The sequence below is a fragment of the Barbatula barbatula genome (assembly GCF_947034865.1).
Source record: "Barbatula barbatula genome assembly, chromosome: 25".
Classification (NCBI taxonomy): Eukaryota; Metazoa; Chordata; class Actinopteri; order Cypriniformes; family Nemacheilidae; genus Barbatula; species Barbatula barbatula.
In genome coordinates this window covers 17638596-17658713 of record NC_136788.1, presented here as the reverse complement: position 1 = coordinate 17658713, position 20118 = coordinate 17638596, and the positions used below count along the sequence as shown (strand labels likewise).

The following is a 20118-nucleotide window of genomic DNA, read 5'->3' as shown; positions in this document are numbered from 1 at the left end:
GTGAACGATGGCAGAATGTTTGTGTGGAGTTTACCTTTAAGTCACAGTATAAGAATGCGACACAGATGAGAGTCTGTGAGTTTTAACAGCAATAAAAACACTGAAATGTAAAATAAGTCCATGTACTTCAGGACCACTCACACAGGTTATAAAGAGTCTGTTGGCATGTTAGTTCAAGAAATGAAACTTATACCCATTTGGATGAAATCATGCATGATTAAGAAATAATTCATTGCTCTGTGTTTATTAGTTTACAACAATATTTAAGTTGCAGTAACTCCAAGCAGATGGCTAGATAACAATTTTTCCACACCAATGGAAAATTTCAAGACTCCTCCCGAACCATTTAACACTTGTTAACAAGTTCTAACTCAGGTGTTGTGTGTCACGCGTTAGAAAAGCTGAAAATAAATTCTTGCGTGTGATTTAGGGTGCGTTCCAAACAGGATATACATGTATACACACAAAACCTCACTTCAAATAAAGAGAACATAACATTGTTTTTATTGCTTCTTTTGCCAAGTGAATTAAGTCACATTAAGAGAAAACAGTGGTTTTCTGGCTAGAGTTAACACATCGAGAGCTCTTTAAAGGAAGAATAGGGCTGAGGGATGTTCACTTCAGAATGGAGCGCAGGGTCAATAATGTTTAATAATATTCAGTTGGTTTGACATTTAAAGAGGTTTAGGGTTGTGTTAGTGGTTTTAAGAGGTTACTGTTGTCCCGAAGTAAAAGCCCATTTGTTTGGGAGAATAAGAGAATCGACATTAATGATGTTTTACTCAACATGCATTTCTTTGGAGATGGTCGAGGCAAGATCATATTTTGTATTCATTTTGGTTTGTTCAACCAGTTTAAAACAATAATTTCAGTTAGTAGTTTACACAATATTGTTTAGCGTGTGCGAGCAGTTTTTGAAGAGTTCTACATGTGTTTGAACCATCATGCTTAGATGATCTCATGTAGGGAACGAACGGAATGCAACACTTCAAGGACTGTAGCCTACATTTGACTTTACTTGAGTTGCTTTACTTTATCAGCTGAATGTTTGTACTTTGAATCACAGTGTTATAAACCTTCACTTCATTTCAGAAATACATTTGCGTGTTGCCTTTAATAATTAAGTAGCTATATATTAAATATCTTGGACGTTCTTAGTTTTACTCAAGATGTACATCCGTACCCATAAAAGTAGCCTATGATATATGATGAATAATGTAGTGAATATTTCCAATGCAAACAAACTCCGTACATTAACACAAAATAATCATCAATGATAGTCCTATAATAATCATTTTCTCGACCACAAAAAGACAAATAAAGAGATATTTTCTCCCGATATCGAGCGGAACTGATGTTAGAGATTCAGAATCATACGGAGCGATCTATCCGCCGGACCCGAGCAACATTTCATCACAAACATTAGAATGAATTGAAATAAACTGCTAATGAAATCTTGAAGTTAAACAGCATGAGTGTGGACATCTGTGGTAAAAATGAAGTGAAGAGTTTTATTGCGTTTTTACGCGAATGTGAATCAGTAACATTAATGATTGTAAATGAATATGCTGCTTGTATTTGTGTCTGACACGTCAACACCTGCGATTTACGTGGATATTGCAGTAAAAAAACATCGTAATTTCATAATAGTACAAAGTGATGACGCGTTAAATGTTAGTTGACAGTCATGCGAGTGATTGAAGAACATTGAACACAACGCGAACATCAGCACGCGCGGTCACGCTATTATTTCATACTGTTAAACTATGGCAAGTCATAACTATACATAGAGTCTACATATGCAAATAAACACACGTCAATATTAAATGAGAATGTCTGCATTGTGCACAAAGCATCTTTTCCAGAACTTCCGGTGTGCTGTGCACATGCTGTCTGTGTCCGTTCGACTGCCGGTCAGCAGAAGGTTTCTCAGCAACTCCAAGTTTTTTCAGCTCTCCAAAGTCTCCAAAGTGGGGCTGTTGTGTTGGAGCGCAGGCAGCGTGTTGTACAGCACCGGCCCACGGGCACTGTGTCAGCAGCGCCGGACCCCAGAGAGAAAATCTGTGGCCCGGCTTCAGGTCCACAGGTTGGTTTTCCTCTTGCGTCTGGGCCTGCGTGCTTTGGTGCTTCTTCTGAAGTTCGGCCCCCTTCTGCTTCTGTATCCTCTGACTCGCCCATGGGCGTCGCATTGGTTGGACGCCCTGCTTTGGGTCACAGAGACCTCCGGACCCACGTTTATCAAGCTGGGTCAGTGGGCCAGCACCAGACGGGACATCTTCTCGCAGGACTTCTGCGATCGTTTCTCTAGGCTCCACGTCCGGGTCAAGCCTCATGCATGGGCTCACACCAAAGAGTGTCTGCGGAGAGCGTTTGGTGAAGGCTGGAGGCAGACGTTTGTATTCGACAGTAAGGATCCCGTCGGCTCGGGCTGCGTGGCACAGGTGTACCGTGCCAAGGCCAGGGTGGGGAAGGTGGATGATCCAGCATTCCGACAGCTGCTGGAGGATATGGAAAAGAACAATGTCATGGAGGCCTGGGAGATCCCTGGTCTTAGAGGAGCGTTGAGCGATCTTTGGGAGACGAACAGGGATGAAGAAGAAGAAACTGTGGACAGAACAACCGGCCAGAGAGAAGAGGAGCGTCTGATACCTGTGGCTATAAAGGTTAGGTTTTGTTTTTCAAAATCAAGGTTTGGAAATAATCCTTTGATCTGGTTTATAACCACCTCGGAGCAACAACCAAACCGGCTCTCGTGTGTCCTGTGTGATATGTTGTGATCTTTTTTAGCTTGTGTTGTGGTCTTGTTTCTGTCATCAGGTTCTTCATCCTGGAGTCAGAAGACAAGTGCAGATCGATCTGATGTTGATGAAAGCTGGAAGTTTGTTCCTCGACTGTTTGCCAGGCATCAAGTGGCTCAGTCTGCCTGAGATGGTTCAGGAGTTCGAGAAGCTCATGACCAAACAGGTGAAAAACACCTTCACGATGTTTAACATTCACGAACGCCAACAGCGGACTACAAGCGTGCTCCTGTTTGCAGATCGATCTCCGCTTCGAGGCCCAAAACATGGAAAAGTTTCAGAAGAACTTCCAAGATCTGGACTATGTGAAATTTCCCACACCGCTCCGGCCATTCGTCACGCAGGGCGTCTTGGTAGAAACGTACGAGGTGAGGTGACTCTTGCGATGGCTCCCTAACTCATTGCTCTTTCTAAAGGCGCTTGGGTTTTTGCAGGAAAGTGAACCCATCTCGAAGTATCTGAGGCCCGAGGTGCCAGCGGCTGTGAAGCGGAGAATCGCTAGGATGGGTGTAGATCTGCTTCTGAAAATGGTTGGTGAGATTTAAGGTGCCTATGGTTTGTGGTGATGCTTTGAGAGACATTTGCATGTGGTGCTCGCTGCAGGTGTTTGTAGATAACTTTGTCCACGGCGACCTCCATCCCGGGAACATTCTGGTCCAGATGGGCGGAGGACAGGAGCCGCAGGACAGGGTCACCCTCACTGATCTGTGGGACACGGTGGTGGTCAGCGTGAGGTCGAGTGGTCCGCCGCTGCAGCTGGTGCTGTTAGACGCCGGTATTGTGGCTCAGCTCAGCGAGGAGGATCGGCGTAACTTCAGAGCCGTGTTCACTGCTGTTGTTCTGAAACGGGTGAGACGCTCTAGCAAATAAATCTGTGAGCTCGGCGCTTTACCTTGGTTCCAAGTCATTTGTTGTTTGTGGTGTCAGGGCGAGCGGGTGGCAGAGCTCATTCTTCATCACGCGCGCGCCAGCGAGTGTCAGGATGTGACGCGCTTCAAGAAAGAAATGGCTGAACTAGTGGACGGTGCTCTGAGCGACACTCTCTCTCTGGGGAAGGTTTGAACTGGAACCCTCGCTGTAACACTGATGTTTGGACGTAACACGTGTGCTTGAAACTCATTCTGTTTGTGAAACCGCTTTGTAGATTCGGGTAGCCGAGCTGCTGTCTCAAGTTTTTGGTTTACTGATCCGTCACAAGGTGAGAACTTCACATATCATCCGAGTGAAGAAAGGTTTTTTCATGTCAAATCATCCATGTGTGTTCTGTGTGTCCTCTGGCAGGTGAAGTTGGAGAGTAATTTTGCATCAATGGTGTTTGCCATCATGGTTCTGGAAGGTTTGGGAAGGTCACTGGATCCTCACCTGGACATTCTGGAGATGGCCAAAGCCATTCTGCTGAAGAAGAGCACGTCTCTCCTCTGATGTGACACCTTCAATGTTTTCTTTACTTTATCAGCTGAATGTTTGTACTTTGGATCATTTTGACCTCACAATGTTATAAAGAATATAGCTTTCCTTCACTACCTTTCACGAAACGTGACGTGATGCTGAGTTTGGACTGAATTAATGTTTACAGAAAAAAAGTTTCTGTCCCAAAATCAGGCATCACACCTTGTTTATAAACACGCGTCTATTTGTTGTTTATTTGTGTTCATTGTAAAGGGTTATTAAAATTGTCTGTAACAATCCATGTCTTAATAAAAAGTTTGTTTTAGATTCCTGATGATTTAATAATGTGTTAATGCGCTTGCTGAGAAACGTCTCTATTTAATGCAGACCTTTATTTAAAGTCAGTTTAATCTGCAGCAGTGATCCGTAGTTAGCTCACGTGGTCGAAGACGGCCGAGCGTTGCCCTGGTGACGGAAGCGTCACCGGAAGTGAGGAGGAGAGACGAACGATGGCGGACGATACGACAAAAACGGTGAGAAATTGTGTTTATATCGACGAAAGATCTGAAGTATTAATAAAGAAAGATTTGGTGTGTCATATGATCATGTAAACACTATCAACAGTACAATATGACAACAGAACAGATGTCGTGTGCGTTCAGCATTCTGAAGAAATAACTGTTGGAGCTCGAGCGCTCTGTCAGATGTGATGTGATGTTTTTCTCATTGTAGGATGAGCAGATTCCTGTGACCGCAGACGTCAAGAAACCTCGACCAAAGAAAGGTCCAAATATATCAATAATCTGCTGTTTCTAGAAGTATCGTGTTTATCCGGCAGGTGGCGCTGTTGTGTCTGTGAAGAGGATTATGATCCGCTCCAGGAATAGAAAGGATTGACATGAGCTTTATGAGATGTTAGTGGATTCTCTCTACAGCCAAAACACAAACTGGGTTCAGTTCAGACTTTGTGATTATGAATCGAGTGCTTCGGTTCATACTCGGACGGACAGCTTCTGAAAGAATGAATGTATGAACCAAGCCTTCACACACTTAGGCCATGCTGAAAATGCAGCGTTAGGTTTAGAATATATAAGAGAAGAGCAAACATTAGTTTTGATGTCCATGCGTTACGCAAACATTATCAGTTAGTTATGGGAAAAGCTCTAGAATCATTGTTTGTTGCTTATATGAATCTTAACACAGTTCATTTCTCTCGATGTGCAGCTCCTGAACTTCCCATCCTGGAGAGGAGAAACTGGCTCATTCATCTGCATTACATCCGTAAAGATTATGACACCTGTAAGGTAAAACATAGATTCATAAGGTAGAGAGCATGATACACAGCGTTTGAAAGCGTAAAGAATATGTATTTTCACATGTTGATTTGTGTTTCTTCTGATTTTAGGCCGTTATTAAAGAACAGATGCATGACACTCAAGGCATGTGTGAATACGCCGTGTATGTTCAGGGTCAGTTAACCAACTGGAGAGCTTTTTCATTTCACATTCAGAATCATACAGTACCGCCTGAATCCAATGCTTTACCCTTTACTGTGAGGAACATTAAACCCAAAACAAAAACAATTACATTCTTGTGTGTGTAGCTCTGATCATGCGGTTAGAAGGGAAGATTCAGGAGTCGCTGGAGTTGTTTCAAAGCTGCGCCATTCTGAATCCCAAAAGCTCAGACAACCTGAAGCAAGTGGCACGATCCCTGTGAGTGAAGACACACACGCACGCACACACGCAAACGCACACGCACACACACACACACACACACACACACACACACACACACACACACACACGCACACACACACACGTGTACTCATGAGTTTTCTGTCCTTTAGTTTTCTTTTAGGGAAACACAAAGCTGCTATTGAGGTTTATAATGAAGCCGGTCGTCTGAATCAGAAGGACTGGGTAAATCTCATCTCTTTCTTATCTGTGTCTCTGTGTCATATACAGCAGCCAACAGTAAACATTCTGTAAAATGAAATGCTGAATCAGAATTAAGATGATGATGATAAGAAAGCAGTGAATAAACTTTGAATGCATTTGAATTGTCATGATGTTATCTGCAGGAGATCAGTCACAATCTGGGTGTTTGTTACATCTACATTAAAGACTTCAAGAACGTAAGTTGTGTTCATTGTTTAGTGTTCATTCTCGTAGAAACGTGAATATTCTATTTTTATTCATATGCATTTGATTTCCTCATGTAATGGAGCCGGTGTGTGTGTTTGTGTGCATCTGCAGGCAGAAGAGAGATTAAACGCAGCGTTACAGCAAAACAAACACGATCTGACCTTCATGATGCTGGGAAAAATGCACTTACTGCAGGCCGACACTGAGAAAGCCATTGAAGTGTACAAGAGCGCTGTGGAGTATGTCTGCAAACACAACTACAGTCATACACACAGACTCGTGTAGTTAGTCAAATGTTCATTCTGAAGTTTATTTATCGTGGAGGTTCAAAACCTGCCAAACATTTCATTCTTCAGGTCAAGAGCGTCCGTACGGTGTGTGTGTGTGTGTGATGAGCATTGTGTTCACACAGTTCAACGGTCATTTTGTCAGTGTTTATAGATGTCTGTGTGCTGGTGCTTCATTGGGATTTATGAATGAACTCATCTTGCAGTTTAATTTCAGTAAATGCTCTTCTAAACGTCTCATTTTGTTGATATGAGCTAGAAAAATCCAGTCCTCACAATATCCTCACAGATCTGTCAGAGTCGTGTTTTGTTTAGTTTGTGTTGCTCTAGTCACGTAGCCTATGACTCGACGAGTTCAAACGCACCTACATCTGAAGTGTGTTCTGTAGTGGCTTACCCACAATGCACAGGGAACGTCTCTCACTCTCTCTCTGAAATGTTTAGCAGCACACTGTATCTAAGGGTAGACAGAGATGCTCTCTGCATGCCCGGGAAAGCAAAGCATGCTGGGATCAGTGGCGAGCTCATAGCTCAAATGAATCAGATTTACTGTCTCACTTTGACCGACCCAATCTCGCTCGTCCTCGCTCTCCTTTCTTCCTCTCTACATTGTGCTTTTCTTTGTTGTTTTTCTAACAGATGTCCTGCTGAAATAGATCAAACAGATGTACGTGTTTATTCTTAAAGGAACAGTTCACTCGAAATGAGAATCAATCCCGTCATTACACAAAAGATCTTGTTACTGTAGTGTGTGTGCGTGCGTGGCTCAGTCAGATTTAACAGATTTGTGTTGCATGTTATTGTGGCATCAACACATTTCAGGGTGTAAACATGTCGACTTTATTTTGCGTTCTCTTTCGTTGTACTGAAAACATTTTGTTTGTGTTTCACAGTCTCACAGGTTTGGAAAGACAACTACAATTCTCATTTTGGGTTCAATTATATAGTGTCTTAAGAAAATACAGCAGTAAAAAGACTAACTGATGTGTTTTTCTCCATGGGAATCACAGGATCTTACAGACTTTATTACTGATGTTGGTTTCCTCTGTACCCTGAGAGGACAAATAGCGATAAATACCCATCTCACACACACACACACACACTGTGTATCTATGGCTTACATTTCAGAGAGCTGGAGAAGTTATCAGGCTGTGTGTGTGTGATGGTCTCATTAGTGCAGCCCCCCGCTGTGGTGATGAATAAGTTACACACTTGCAGTAGAAGACGCAGCGGCGGGCTGCCAGGAACGAGAGGAGACCTGGCTCACAGCGAGAGCTTCGTCATGCCTTCCAACCTGACTTGAAATAATAGCACACACACACACACACACATGATGAACTTCAGGGTTTAGTGTGTGAATTCTAACATTACAGGAAAGTTATGCAGTAGTTGAATGTGTGTGAGACGTCATTCTGTGATTTCTTCAAACTTATAAAACTATCAATGTTATGGTGGTGTTGTAGGTTTTCTCCTGAGAACACGGAGCTGTTGAGCACACTGGGGCTTCTGTACATGCAGGTGTGTAACACGTGTTGTGTGTCATGAGCGCAGTTTTAAGCTTACGCCATTCTCATTGAACACATTAACCTCATGTCTATTCTTACTTTTCTTTCCCAATATAAAGCGCAGCGCTAATGAACGTGTTTCTCTGTTTCAGCTCTGCAAATATCAAAAAGCCTTTGAGCACCTCGGGAACGCTCTGACATACGACCCCAATAACTTCAAGGTTTGAAACATTCACTATGAACATCTGTCAGTTGTGCTGTGTCAGTAACTGTGTGTGTGTGTGTGTGTGTGTCCACAGGCCATCCTGGCAGCCGGCAGTATGATGCAGGCACATGGAGATTATGACGTGGCCATGAATAAATATCGTGTGGCGGCACACGCGGTCCCAGAGAGTCCACCGCTCTGGAATAACATTGGAATGTGCTTCTTTGGAAAAAAGAAATATGTGGCCGTGAGTTATAAAGAAAAAGATTTGCTTTCATGTTTCAGTGTTCCTTCTCATCCACTCTCTCTGTCAGGCCATCAGCTGTTTGAAGAGGGCCAACTATCTCTCTCCGTTCGACTGGAAGATTCTCTATAATCTGGGTCTGGTTCATCTGACCATGCAGCAGTATGCGTCAGCGTTTCACTTTCTGAGCGCCGCCGTCAATCTGCGGCCGCGCATGAGCGAACTCTACATGCTGCTGGCAGGTAAACGCACACATTTAGTACCTCAAACACATATTATTCTTATTTGATTTCATGGGATTAATGTTTGCGTTTTGACACTCAGTCGCCCTGACCAACCTGGACGATGCTGAAAACGCCCGGCGGTCTTACGAGCAGGCCGTTCAGACGGATGAGTATGTTTCTCTTTATGCTGGATAATGTGAATCTGACGAATGCAGGAGGGTTGATAAAGTGAGCGAATGTCGTCCCTGACAGGTCAGACCCGCTGGTGAACCTGAACTTTGCCGTGTTCTTGTATAACCAGGACGATAAAACGGCCGCACTCCTGCAGTACCAAGAAATGGAGAGGAAAGTCAACGCTCAGGTGGAAAATAACAGCAACGTCGAGTTCGACCCAGAGGTACCGACCACACGAAGCCAAACAATGTGTCAGAATAACTGACCCAGGGACTGACTGATCTTTCAAAGGTTTGATTCTTTCACACACAGATGGTTGAAATGGCTCAGAAAATGGCGACGGCTCTACAGGTCGGTGAAACTGTGTACTGGAGCAAAGCAGATAAAGACGGTAAAAACACTCAACGGTCCTCATCCAATAAAGCCAGCAGCTCCCAGCAGCCCCTGGGCACAAACCAGACTCTAGGTCAGGCCATGTCTTCAGCCGCAGGTTACAGCAAAAGTATTCAGAACACCGCAGGTAGAAAAGGCACTGATCTGAAGATCTGTTAAACTACAAATCATCCATCTGAACTGTGTCTCTCTCTTTCTTTTGACATGCAGAGGCTGAGGTAAACGTTGAGAACGTTCCCTCTCCCCCCATAGATCCTCCTCGAGACCCTGGTGATGATGATGATGATGTGGATGAAACGCCCGAAACAGCAAAACTCAAAAAGAAGAAGAGTAAAGTCAAAGCAGCGGCTGAATAGTTAAGTTATCATCCTAAGCACAAGCACACGTGTGAATGTAGAGGATTGTTAATAAAAGCATCAGGTTTATTTCATGACCTGCGGTGGATTTTTTTCGACGTTTGAATGTGGAAGCGTATTATGCCTTAAGGTTTGTGAAATAATAAAAGCTTTTCATTATAACATACTTTCGGCGAACAGAAAGTAAACTGAGCCATGACATCAGTGAATCAGCAGAAATATTTTATTGGTATAAAAATATTCCATGTTCTAGGAAACAGAGCTGAACATATTCAATCTTAACATTATGATTCAAGGACTTTTAACCCATTAACACTTTCAAGATGAACGCTAGTGTTTTGTATGATTGTACTGCTAGTTTCTATCTGACATCTTGACAGTTTTTGAACAAACATTTCTCTTATAATTTATTACACTTAAAACTGCCTCCACATATAATATTGTTCATTTTCCAATCTAAAGATGGTTGGAGTGTGAATTCCAGATGTCAAACCAAAGACTGAGAAACTATAAAAGCACTTTGTGTTAAAGCAAAGAAAAAAAAACAGAAGGCGGATTATTGATTCCCAACACCACAGACTTCTCTGAATATAGTCATGAAATTATTTAAAGCAACAATTCACCTCCAATGGAGAGGTTATGAATGAACCGAAATCACCAAAAACAACTACAGGGCTACAGTTTAATGACCTTCAAGAAGAAAAACAGTCAATCGCACTGACAAATTCATTCTGTATGACGTTACAAAACAGGACAGAACATATGAATGAATCATAACGTACACCAACAGTCCAATGTAAACAGATCAAAGCATTTAAAATATGAATACATGATGAAATATCACCACCCGCACCCTGAAGATCATTTTAGATCCATAAAGTTGAGAGAAAATGTCATTAAAATAACATGATCACAATAAACCCTTTAACACAATTCGATTATGTGTGCGTCTAAACTAAACTATTGACCGCTTCAGATTCAATCGGTGTACAGAACGTATCAGCATCATTTCACCTCAATGACGATTGAAACACATTTGCAAGACGTAATGATGACGACATACTGATGTATATTTCCACAAGGTTCTTTCAAAACAGTTCCTTAATGTTAACACCGGAGTAGCTGCAAGATGATTACTGTTAACTGACCGGACTGTGTTTCTGTGAGAGCTGACCAATGTTGTACTGAACACATATCATGTCTTACATGGGATGTTAAACGCACACACAAACTCGGTCACCACTGGATAAAGCTGAAGACCATCAACAGTTAACAGCTTTTATAGAGCAAATAAAAGAGTGTAGAGGTGCGATTTCTTCTACTTCTGACATCAGATTTTTAAGACCGTATAATCTCACTTTATCTTTATCATCATCATAACTAATAAATGTTAAATAACATCGATTATTTTGTTATTTACACATGATTTCTGTGCAACACAAAAGCTTGAGTAGTGTGTAGTCTCTTATTCTAGATTCATATAGTCTAACATCCTTATTTACTCATTCTAAGCATATTTCATGTTGAATGTTCGCACTCTTATTATCTGAATGACATCTGAGAGGCTGGATCCACTTCAGTTCAAATTCTCACATAAAACAGGCTTCTGCTTTTGTCAGTTCAGGAGCTCAACATTACTAATAAAAGGGGTCCGGACATTGCTGTAAAAGAAATCCTTTTGTGCCTTACAACATAAAAAGAAATAATAAATCAGGTGGAGTATGCCTGGCTTCCGATCAGTGCAGTCTTTCACAATAAGAGTTTCAGAGAAAAGTCGTGACAACAAAGTCTCCAGGACGAGAGAGAGAGAGATCCTCCACTCCAGTTTTCATTGTGATGTCATAAGTCTGTTTCTTCAATCCGCTCCAGTCAGGATGAAGATTTAACAGTGAGAAGGTTTCTTCTACACACAGACGTCTTACAGAAGAGCCTCTGAGAATAGAAGCCCCTCTGCCGATATGGCGTCTCCCAATCCCACAGTCCTCAGCGGCTGTTTGCACACCAGCACTGGTGTGAGATGGAAGGACACGTTCCCTCTGTGCCACACGGTCACCGGGCTCGACGGATCCACCGTCAGACGTTCTCTGGGTTCCGTGAAAGAGCTGTAGAAGTGTAAGGGAGCTTTGAGGACGACTTTAGACACGTCCACCGTCTGTAAAGCGCAGGCTTGAGCGCTGGCCACACGTGCCCCAGCGGCCACCGCTGACACTTGATTGGCCCAGTGACCGTCCACCGTCACCAACATGTGATACGCCAGCGTGTGGAAGTGAATCCTGGTCAGATCGGCCTCGGATTCCCGGTCCACCCGACCGTGTTGCTCCAGGACCCACAGGAGGATGTCGCTGACGCGGCCCACGTCCGGAATCCCGTCCCAGGAGGTGAGGTCAGCGTGAGGACCGCCTCCAGACTGAGTCAAAAACAACAGCTCCTGTTCGTTCAGACCGATGGAGTTCACGATGGGCATGACCTGCTAACAGAAGAGGTTCCGTGATGTTACCTGACACAGGTAAAAACACACATCTGTGTTAAACCTACACATTTACCTCCTGCAGAATTCGGTTCATATAATCTCTGTCTGTCATACTGGCCAACTCCAGGTGGATGGGCACCTCGTTCCTGACATCGGAGATCACATCCACCGCCTGCCGACAACACAAACACATCTAATGTAAGAAACAAAGCTAAGACCAACCACACTGCCCTTGAAGATGACCTTTAGGTGGTCAAATCAAATCGTTTTTTTGTTTAAGAGCTGTAGACGGAGTTTCAAACCTCTTGCAGGCGTTTTTCCCAGAGATCTCGACCCATTCCTTCCATCATATGCAGACCAGACAGAACCACCAGATCTGGATTAAACTCTTCTAGACTGGATACAAATGTCTCTAGAGCTCTCATTTCTCCATTTGAGACGTCATGAGACAGAATGAAGCGGTTAGCCTGAGGGGCTCGTGATGAACCCCACTGTTCACCTGTAGAGGGCAACAGACAGACAGAGAGACGAGGTCGTTAGAACAGGGGTTCCCGACTGCAAGATCCATTCACATGCCGAGATCTGCTCCAACTCTGATAAAACCCACCTGAACCAGCTTATCAGTGTTCAACTTAATGCGGATCTGCACAAATCCATCGGCGTTTGACATTAAAGTACCACGAGAAGGATTGAAGTGCAGACTGCTCCGTATGAATTTGAATCGCTCTCACCGTACTTTAACGTAACATGTCGCCAAGCTATCTGCACATATCCGCATAAAGTTGGATGCATCTGTTGGACACACCCAACACAACACGACACACCCAACATAACATAACACAACCCAACCCGACACACACAACACAACACGACACACACACAACACAAACCATGCTCTGATACACACCTGACTTATACTCCAGGATGAGATGATACTCGTCTGTCTCCTGAAGAGATTCTGGAGGAACCACAATCTGCTCATTCAACAGTTCATGAAGTTTGGGCCCCACCGGACCGCACAACAGGACCTAAACATCAACAGCCAATCAGATTTGAGCTCAGGCTGGGAATCTCAATATACTGCACATTTTATAACTGGATGGTTCTCTGTCTCAAAGCCTGACTGTGATGCCAGTATGTGTGCGGTACATCGCATACTCACCACCAGCTGAGGGTTTGATGCCAGTCTCTGACCAATAAGAGCGGCGTTTCCTCCCACATAAATCTGCACGAGAGAAGCATCATCATTACGGATCAGAACACAGTTTAAGTCAGAGGTCTGCTGTTATTACAATACACAAGAAATGGCATTTAGGTCAGCAATGAAACCCTGCCGTTGATACGATTGTGTTCATTACTGATGATGATGATGCAGAATTACATGTGACACAGAAACTCCATTCCCTCCTGAAATCTCTCCAGTATTTCAATTACATCTGTGTGATCTCAAGAGCCGAATCCCAAAATTAAACTCGACATCAGTGTCATAATAATCACCCGCGAAAAAACTATTCAGCTTGCACACTTGAACATCAACACATGAGAAGATTGGTGTTCTGCTTCAGTCAGTTTTTAGGTCATGATGGATGGACACTTTCAAAGGTCAAAGTCCCAACACTAGTGTTCGTCTGCATTGCTGTTTGTGGGCACTTTAATATCTTATGAAAACATTCAACACAAACCTGAGCACCAGGATATTCTGCAGCCGCCCGCGCGATCCGTTGAAAAACCTCTTTATCTGAGAAGAAGCGCTCTGCAGCAGCACCCTTCCCCAGGTAGTGGATGAAGGCCTCTTTCAGGTCCTCTTTGCTGTGAAGAACCTCGTGATCTGTTCCAGAACTCGGTTCCAAAGCTAAAGCTTGCAGCAGTCCCACCCCAGACACCACCACATCTACACAAGCGTTCACCCTAAAGGAGAACACACCATAACAACATCTCTCTGAGACGTTCATCCAGTCAAACCTGTCAGATGAATGAATGAGTGAATGAAAACAACAGACAAAGCTCAAGTCAAAACTCACCCCACAGCCACTTTCCTCCAGCGGCGGGACGGAGCCGTGATCAGAGTCTGCCAGGCGTGTGCGATGACCTCTTCCAGAGCTGGTGGGCGAGACTCGGAGCCGCCGGGAGACTGAGTCTGCGGAAGGGATTCGCTGACGTAATTCAGCACGCGGGCCGGTAGATCTGGATCTGTGTGGTACAGATAGCCCACCCCCAAGGCCAACAACCCCACCAGCAGGGCCTTCATCCACATGACCACAACACACACACACCACCTGTGACACACACACACACACACACACGATGACAGGCTTCTGTTCTGCACGTCACATTCTGACATTTTTTCATGCAGTTGATGCTTTTATTATCATGTCAAACCTGTCTGAATTTCTTTCTTTCACAGAACACAAAAGAAGATCTTTTGAAGAACTTTGACAAAAAAACAACACTGAACCTCATTGACTTCCGCTGTACGAACACATAATACCACAGTACACAACAGCACAAAGACGAATGACTGACAGTTTACTGATGTTTGAGGACATTTAGATTCAGTCTGTTAGCAGCTGAAGTTACAGGAACTGTCAGGAGTCACACACACACACACACGTGCTATTAATAATGATCATGACTACAGCTGTAAATAACATCATGTCTGAAAACGGAAGCGCTTTAGAAGATGCTAATAATGTCACTTCAACACACTGATGCTAGCAGGTCATCCACGAGCGTCACGTGTACTCGACGGATAAAATAAACACCGCTGATCGCGATTATCGTGAACATTTGATTCATTTCAAGTGGTTTTGTATTTACACGAGAGATGAGTAAGAGACACGCACGAGCTCATTCAATGAGCTAACACGAGGCAGCTAACGTTACGTAGCAAACAAACCATCAGTTTACACAACAAACACAAACGCTAATAAATCCACATCAAGTAAACAACAAGAGTTCACTAACCTGACAGATGCTAAAGGACTGAAGATGAAGGTTCAGTTGTTAGTTAAGGGTTCTCTGTTAGAGATTAGCCGCTCCACTCTCTTCACGTGCCAACTGACAGTAAGTATCAAATCAACGCGTCATATATCTGAGGGATCATCTCACTTAATGAATGTTATGTTGTTTGTTTTATATTCTTAAACGTACGCGATGTTTTCGGTTATGATCTGAAATCTTATTGATGGTCTTTTCGGCTTCGGGAGACTCGAATATCACGGAAGCGGCCGGCGGGTAACCAATCAGACGCTCCGCCGAGCGTAGTGACGTAAGCGGAAAAGTGAGCAAGAGGATGTTCTGTTCCCGAGTGAAAGTGTCTTTACCGGCGCCACGTCTGATGGACTCAGATCAGGAAGTTCTGATCACTTTGAGTAAATTAACATATCAAAGAAAGGAAAACTATAAAGTGATTTAACAAATACAAGCTTTTTATGTAAAAGTTTTCTTTTGAAACGTTCTTGTGTACGTTTATGTAGCTTTTCTTATTTATATCACTCTGTTCAAATTGTTCTTCATTAATAAAAATATCTGTTTCATAATGTAATTTTACAGCTTTTCTTTATTTAACTTTTCCCCTTTTCTTTTTATGTGTATAATTGACATGTTCATTGTAAAGGTTGAATATTTGTTATTAATAATTTAATAAATGTTTGAAAGATAACTTTGAGTAAACCTTTCTAGAATCGTGTTTTTTTTATTTGATCGTTAAAATTAATATGAAAATAACAGGTAGTGTTCTGGCTTTTGTTGAAACAAGTATCTTTGTATTAGCATCTATTGTATTATTGCTCTTGTATGACATATCGCTTATTTCTCCCCGAACTCTCTGTAAGTCACTTTGGATAAAAGCATCTGTTAAATGACTGAATGTTAATTCATGTGTAAAATAAATGAACTCGACCTTGAAAGGCCTTAAAATATGAAGTGGGCTTAATCACAAAAACCTTTAAAGTATTGAAAACCTGATCGTTTAATGACTGAAAGTTGTTCAAAGGGTTTGATGAATTATAGTTCATTACTAGCAGAAAACTAGAAATGTTTAGATAGATAGATGCTTGTGTGATGGTTTGTTTCCAGCAATTAAACTCACAGTATTTTAATGAAACATTCGTCAATAGACAATTACAAGTAGAACACAAAGTTTTCTTTCCAACTTTCAGTTATGGTTTGTTGTAAACCCCAGAGACAGAATCTCATTTACCTGCTATAGATTTTGGATGTGTGGATGGCAGTGGTGCAGTTTATCAAATAAATGAGAAGACACTCAGCAGCATTAAACTTTCATTCAGATCAGCTGCTTGTGCTGATGACACAACCGTATTGTCTGATTGTGTGGAATAAAGTGAATAATGACATCAGAATGAGGGATTTCTCCTGCGCTCTGGGTGTTATTGGCTTCACCTCTGGATGTATTCACTTTAGTTCACTTCAGTAAGGACAGGAGTGTTAATGCCAATGTCCATGTCCACCCCGCTGGCGTATTCTTTTGGTATTGCAAACGTATGTAAAATGTTAGATATGATATGATGTGCGCTGGTGGAGATCTGACAGAGTGATTGAGTTGTGTTGTTGACCAGCAGGCGACCATCTTTCTTCCCTGTAACTAAAGGAGATTTATTGTTTCATTTATCCTGACTGCATTGAACTCTGCTAACCTTATAGAAGACAAACTAAACCGTTTATTGACAAAGAGTAAATTTGCATTTACATTTGGTCATTTAGCAGACGCTTTTATCCAGAGTATGTAGGTTTATATGCTACCTTCTTCCTCGTTCTTTTTTTTCATTTACCCTTCTCTGAGAAATATGTCATAATATTCCAGTAAAATGGGCTGCAAACATCTCTTTGATTCGGCCTCATAATATTCATTCGCCACAGTGACTTTAAGTGCATTCAAGCTAACATTTTATATTTGTCCTTCTAAAGTAAGTGCACAGAAATACATGAAATGTTTCAGGAGAAATAAAGACGGAAGTTCCAGACAGAGAAGAATTCTAATGGCTTCTGTTGTGCATCTCATTTGTAAATCGTGTCTGCTGCCGTACACCTCACACAATTCTTTATTATCCTCATGTGATGATCTATCTGTTTTTCATAAAACACATACTGTATGAAAAAAAGACTGAAGTTTTACTATTTGAAGTTTCATTGTATTTCCATTATGTAAAAGTATAACAATGCAAACTCTAAGCCGGTCCATTGCTGTTCTATCAGAATTAAGAAAGTGAAAATGAAGATTTCAGCATGATCTTTCAGATCTCAGAGGTGTTCTGTGTGGGCTTTGATCTCTGTATTCTTGATATGTTTCTGACTAATAGTCTCGTCTTCATGTGTTTTTCTCTGAGGGTCCAGGAAGCTGTTGAAGGTCTTTGATATAAGTGCAGAAAAAAGATGGTGAGGGAACGCGCGAGGAGTTCCTAGTAATTGAACTAACGGCAGATTAAAGGTATATCAAAGAGTCAGGAGCAGACCCGATGAAAACCATTACTGCAAATCTGCAGGAGGAGATGAACGGCTTAACCCGATTTCATACAGAAGTCACACGCGCGCACACACACAGAAAGTCTGCCATCTCAGCATGAAGGTATTAATAATTCAACATCACTCTTTACCCCCGGATCCATTCAAACACTCATTTATCTGACCATAATGACTCTTAAAGACTCTTTAAATCATGCTCAGTGGTGTCAAACAAACAGCCAACACAAACACAATGAATATTTAAAGGGACCGTGTGTAGCCAGAATACAGACTGTTTACTCATTATGTGTCATTTTAAACCCGTATCACAAAATCATGCGCTTCAAAGAGTGTGCACGACTCAAATATAAAATAATCAGAATTGTCTATTTTATAATAAAATATAAATGTGTTGATTCTGTCTATAACACTGTTTGGGATTGATATTGTTTACAGTTTTTTGGGGAATATTTTTAATATGTGTTCATTAACTCATCCCTTTCTCTGTGTGTGTGTGTGTGTGTGTGTGTGTGTCTGTGTGTGTGTGTGTGTGTGTGATCATCTTTGTGTGATCTATTAATTCCACATCACAGTGTGACAGCGACCTAAGTTTGTTGCATCACTCACAATGAAGGCAGCACCTCTGTACCCCTTATGTGTGTGTGTGTGTGTGTGTGTGTGTGCGTGTGTGTGTGTGTGTGTGTGCGTGTGTGTGTGTGTGTGCGTTTGATGAGGTGATACATGTGTGATACCGTAAAACAAGAAATGTGACAAATGACGGATTTGTAGGGTGGGATGGAAGGAAATGTGAAGCTGTGGGATGACATGTGTGCTATTGTTGGAGAGGTAATTGTAGGTTGCCAAGCAACAAGCTTCTCATAATGTAAAGTAGTCAATGAACACTCAAAGTCTCTCTTTTGAATGTATAGTTAGCAGAACTACAAACAAAGATCACTGGACACGTGCAGATCATCAGTGTGTGCGTGTGTGAAGTCATCTGATGGAGGGGGTTATTTGAGGACGTGTTAGATGATGTGGGATTACGGTGTGTACAGTTCAATAACAGATTGGTTTGGTTAATGCAGTGGTGAAGCTCAGATTGCTTTCTCTGATTGCAGGTTGTTTGCTTGAATAAGTTAAAGCCTTTGAGTCCTGACCCGGAGATTTAAATCCCATTGAGACCGGTTAGGTAGGATTGTGTCTCATGTGAGAGTTTCACCGACACTCATTCTTGCTTGTCTGTCATTTTGAGTAGAATTCGTGTGTGCATGTGTATATGGAATATTGTAAATATTTCTTCAAATATCAGGATGACTGAAGTGACAGCAGATTACAGTGACAAACTTTCAGGGTGAAACATAAAGATGATCTGTCCTATTGACGGCTTTGCAACACTTTATAGACGTCCATGAGTGTCAGTCACATCACATCAGTCTATTCTCTTTCTGTATAACACAAGTCATATAATCATATTATCATAGACGTTTGGTTATTTTCATTCTTTATGGAAGAACAGCATGTTTGACGTGGTGGAACAATGCAGATGTGTATTTGTTCCTGAAGTTTTAGACTCACGTTAATATTAAACCCAGTCAAACAAGAAAACCCATCCTGCTGTTTAGAGAGATTTCCAGCGATGTACAGAAAACTGCCACAATCAGCTGATTCCAGATCATTTGTCAGGTTTAATGCTGCATTCTTTATGATCAAACGCTGTTTAATCTGAGATGTCTCTGAAAGTTCAGCATGAATTAGTCAATACTCTCTCTTCCTTTGTGTCGCTTTAATTATGCAGGTCATTCTTCACTCCCTCAGGCTCTCATGCACCAAATGAAAACACAATCAAACAGAAGTCTAAAATAAACCTTTCTTTCTTTCTTTCTGATCTGTTTGTTTTGGTCCTGTTTTATTAGTAAAGGACCACTTTGTTTGAACCACTTTGTCTTATAAGCAGTTATAGCTGAAGTAAGTCTGTAAATGGGACACTGTCATGTGTTGTTTTTGATGCACAATATTCATTTACAGGTATAAGCCAATGTTTTGTCTCTCAGGTTTTTTTCTGTCTATATGCCATAAATTAGGCATTACTGCTCCATTTACATGTCACATATTCTTCATTTTCTCCTCCTCAGACGCTTTCCTCTTTTCTTCTTCTTTATTGTCCACGTGACACCACAGAGACGCCTCGACCTGCACGGAGGAAATTTACTCTCCGAGTGATATAATAGACTTCAGTCTGGATGTCACGGGTCAGCCGTCGGCTTTCAGAGATTTCCTGTGAATAAGAGCTTCTGAAATGATGAGAGCATTTACAGACTTCAACTCTTTCTGAATGGATTCCATTAGATGAATATTGTAAAGAGGTTAATGTTTAATTACAGCCATTAGAGGGTTTAGTGGCTGTTCATCATCATGATATTTCACAGTTACGTGAGTGTGTGTTGTCTCTTGAATACATCCTTATAT

At 42.1% G+C, this 20118-nt stretch overlaps 3 protein-coding genes across 12 annotated transcripts; 2 read left to right on the top strand and 1 right to left on the bottom strand.

Moving 5' to 3' along the window:
- Positions 1–1337: 1337 nt before the first annotated feature.
- adck2 (aarF domain containing kinase 2) lies at positions 1338–4512 on the top strand. Its single transcript, XM_079450150.1, has 8 exons — positions 1338–2663; positions 2818–2964; positions 3038–3166; positions 3233–3328; positions 3402–3647; positions 3726–3854; positions 3943–3996; positions 4080–4512. Exons 1-8 carry the CDS (start codon positions 1827–1829, stop codon positions 4218–4220), a joined length of 1779 nt encoding a protein of 592 aa, XP_079306276.1. The 5' UTR covers positions 1338–1826; the 3' UTR covers positions 4221–4512.
- Positions 4513–4613: 101 nt separating this feature from the next.
- Positions 4614–9933, top strand: bbs4 (Bardet-Biedl syndrome 4). 6 transcript variants are annotated; one of them, XM_079450151.1, is made up of 16 exons: positions 4614–4720; positions 4920–4971; positions 5412–5491; positions 5593–5656; positions 5791–5902; positions 6037–6109; positions 6271–6324; positions 6446–6573; positions 8085–8139; positions 8279–8347; positions 8426–8578; positions 8646–8817; positions 8900–8969; positions 9052–9196; positions 9286–9493; positions 9577–9933. In XM_079450151.1, the coding sequence occupies exons 1-16, from the start codon at positions 4697–4699 to the stop codon at positions 9720–9722; spliced, it is 1605 nt and encodes a 534-aa protein (XP_079306277.1). In that variant the 5' UTR covers positions 4614–4696; the 3' UTR covers positions 9723–9933. The 6 variants fall into 6 exon arrangements, with proteins under 6 accessions (XP_079306277.1, XP_079306281.1, XP_079306278.1 ...); XM_079450155.1 differs by having other exon boundaries at positions 5412–5511; XM_079450152.1 differs by having other exon boundaries at positions 4655–4720; positions 4920–5101.
- adpgk (ADP-dependent glucokinase) lies at positions 9930–15531 on the bottom strand. 5 transcript variants are annotated; one of them, XM_079450161.1, is made up of 9 exons: positions 15343–15531; positions 15157–15249; positions 14214–14468; positions 13875–14100; positions 13355–13417; positions 13100–13220; positions 12495–12691; positions 12266–12364; positions 9930–12192 (listed from the first exon to the last, which is right to left on the bottom strand). In XM_079450161.1, the coding sequence occupies exons 3-9, from the start codon at positions 14444–14446 to the stop codon at positions 11641–11643; spliced, it is 1491 nt and encodes a 496-aa protein (XP_079306287.1). In that variant the 5' UTR covers positions 14447–14468; positions 15157–15249; positions 15343–15531; the 3' UTR covers positions 9930–11640. The 5 variants fall into 5 exon arrangements, with proteins under 5 accessions (XP_079306287.1, XP_079306286.1, XP_079306288.1 ...); XM_079450160.1 differs by having other exon boundaries at positions 15157–15513; XM_079450162.1 differs by having other exon boundaries at positions 9930–12189; positions 15157–15501.
- Between the last annotated feature and the right edge of the window lie 4587 nt (positions 15532–20118).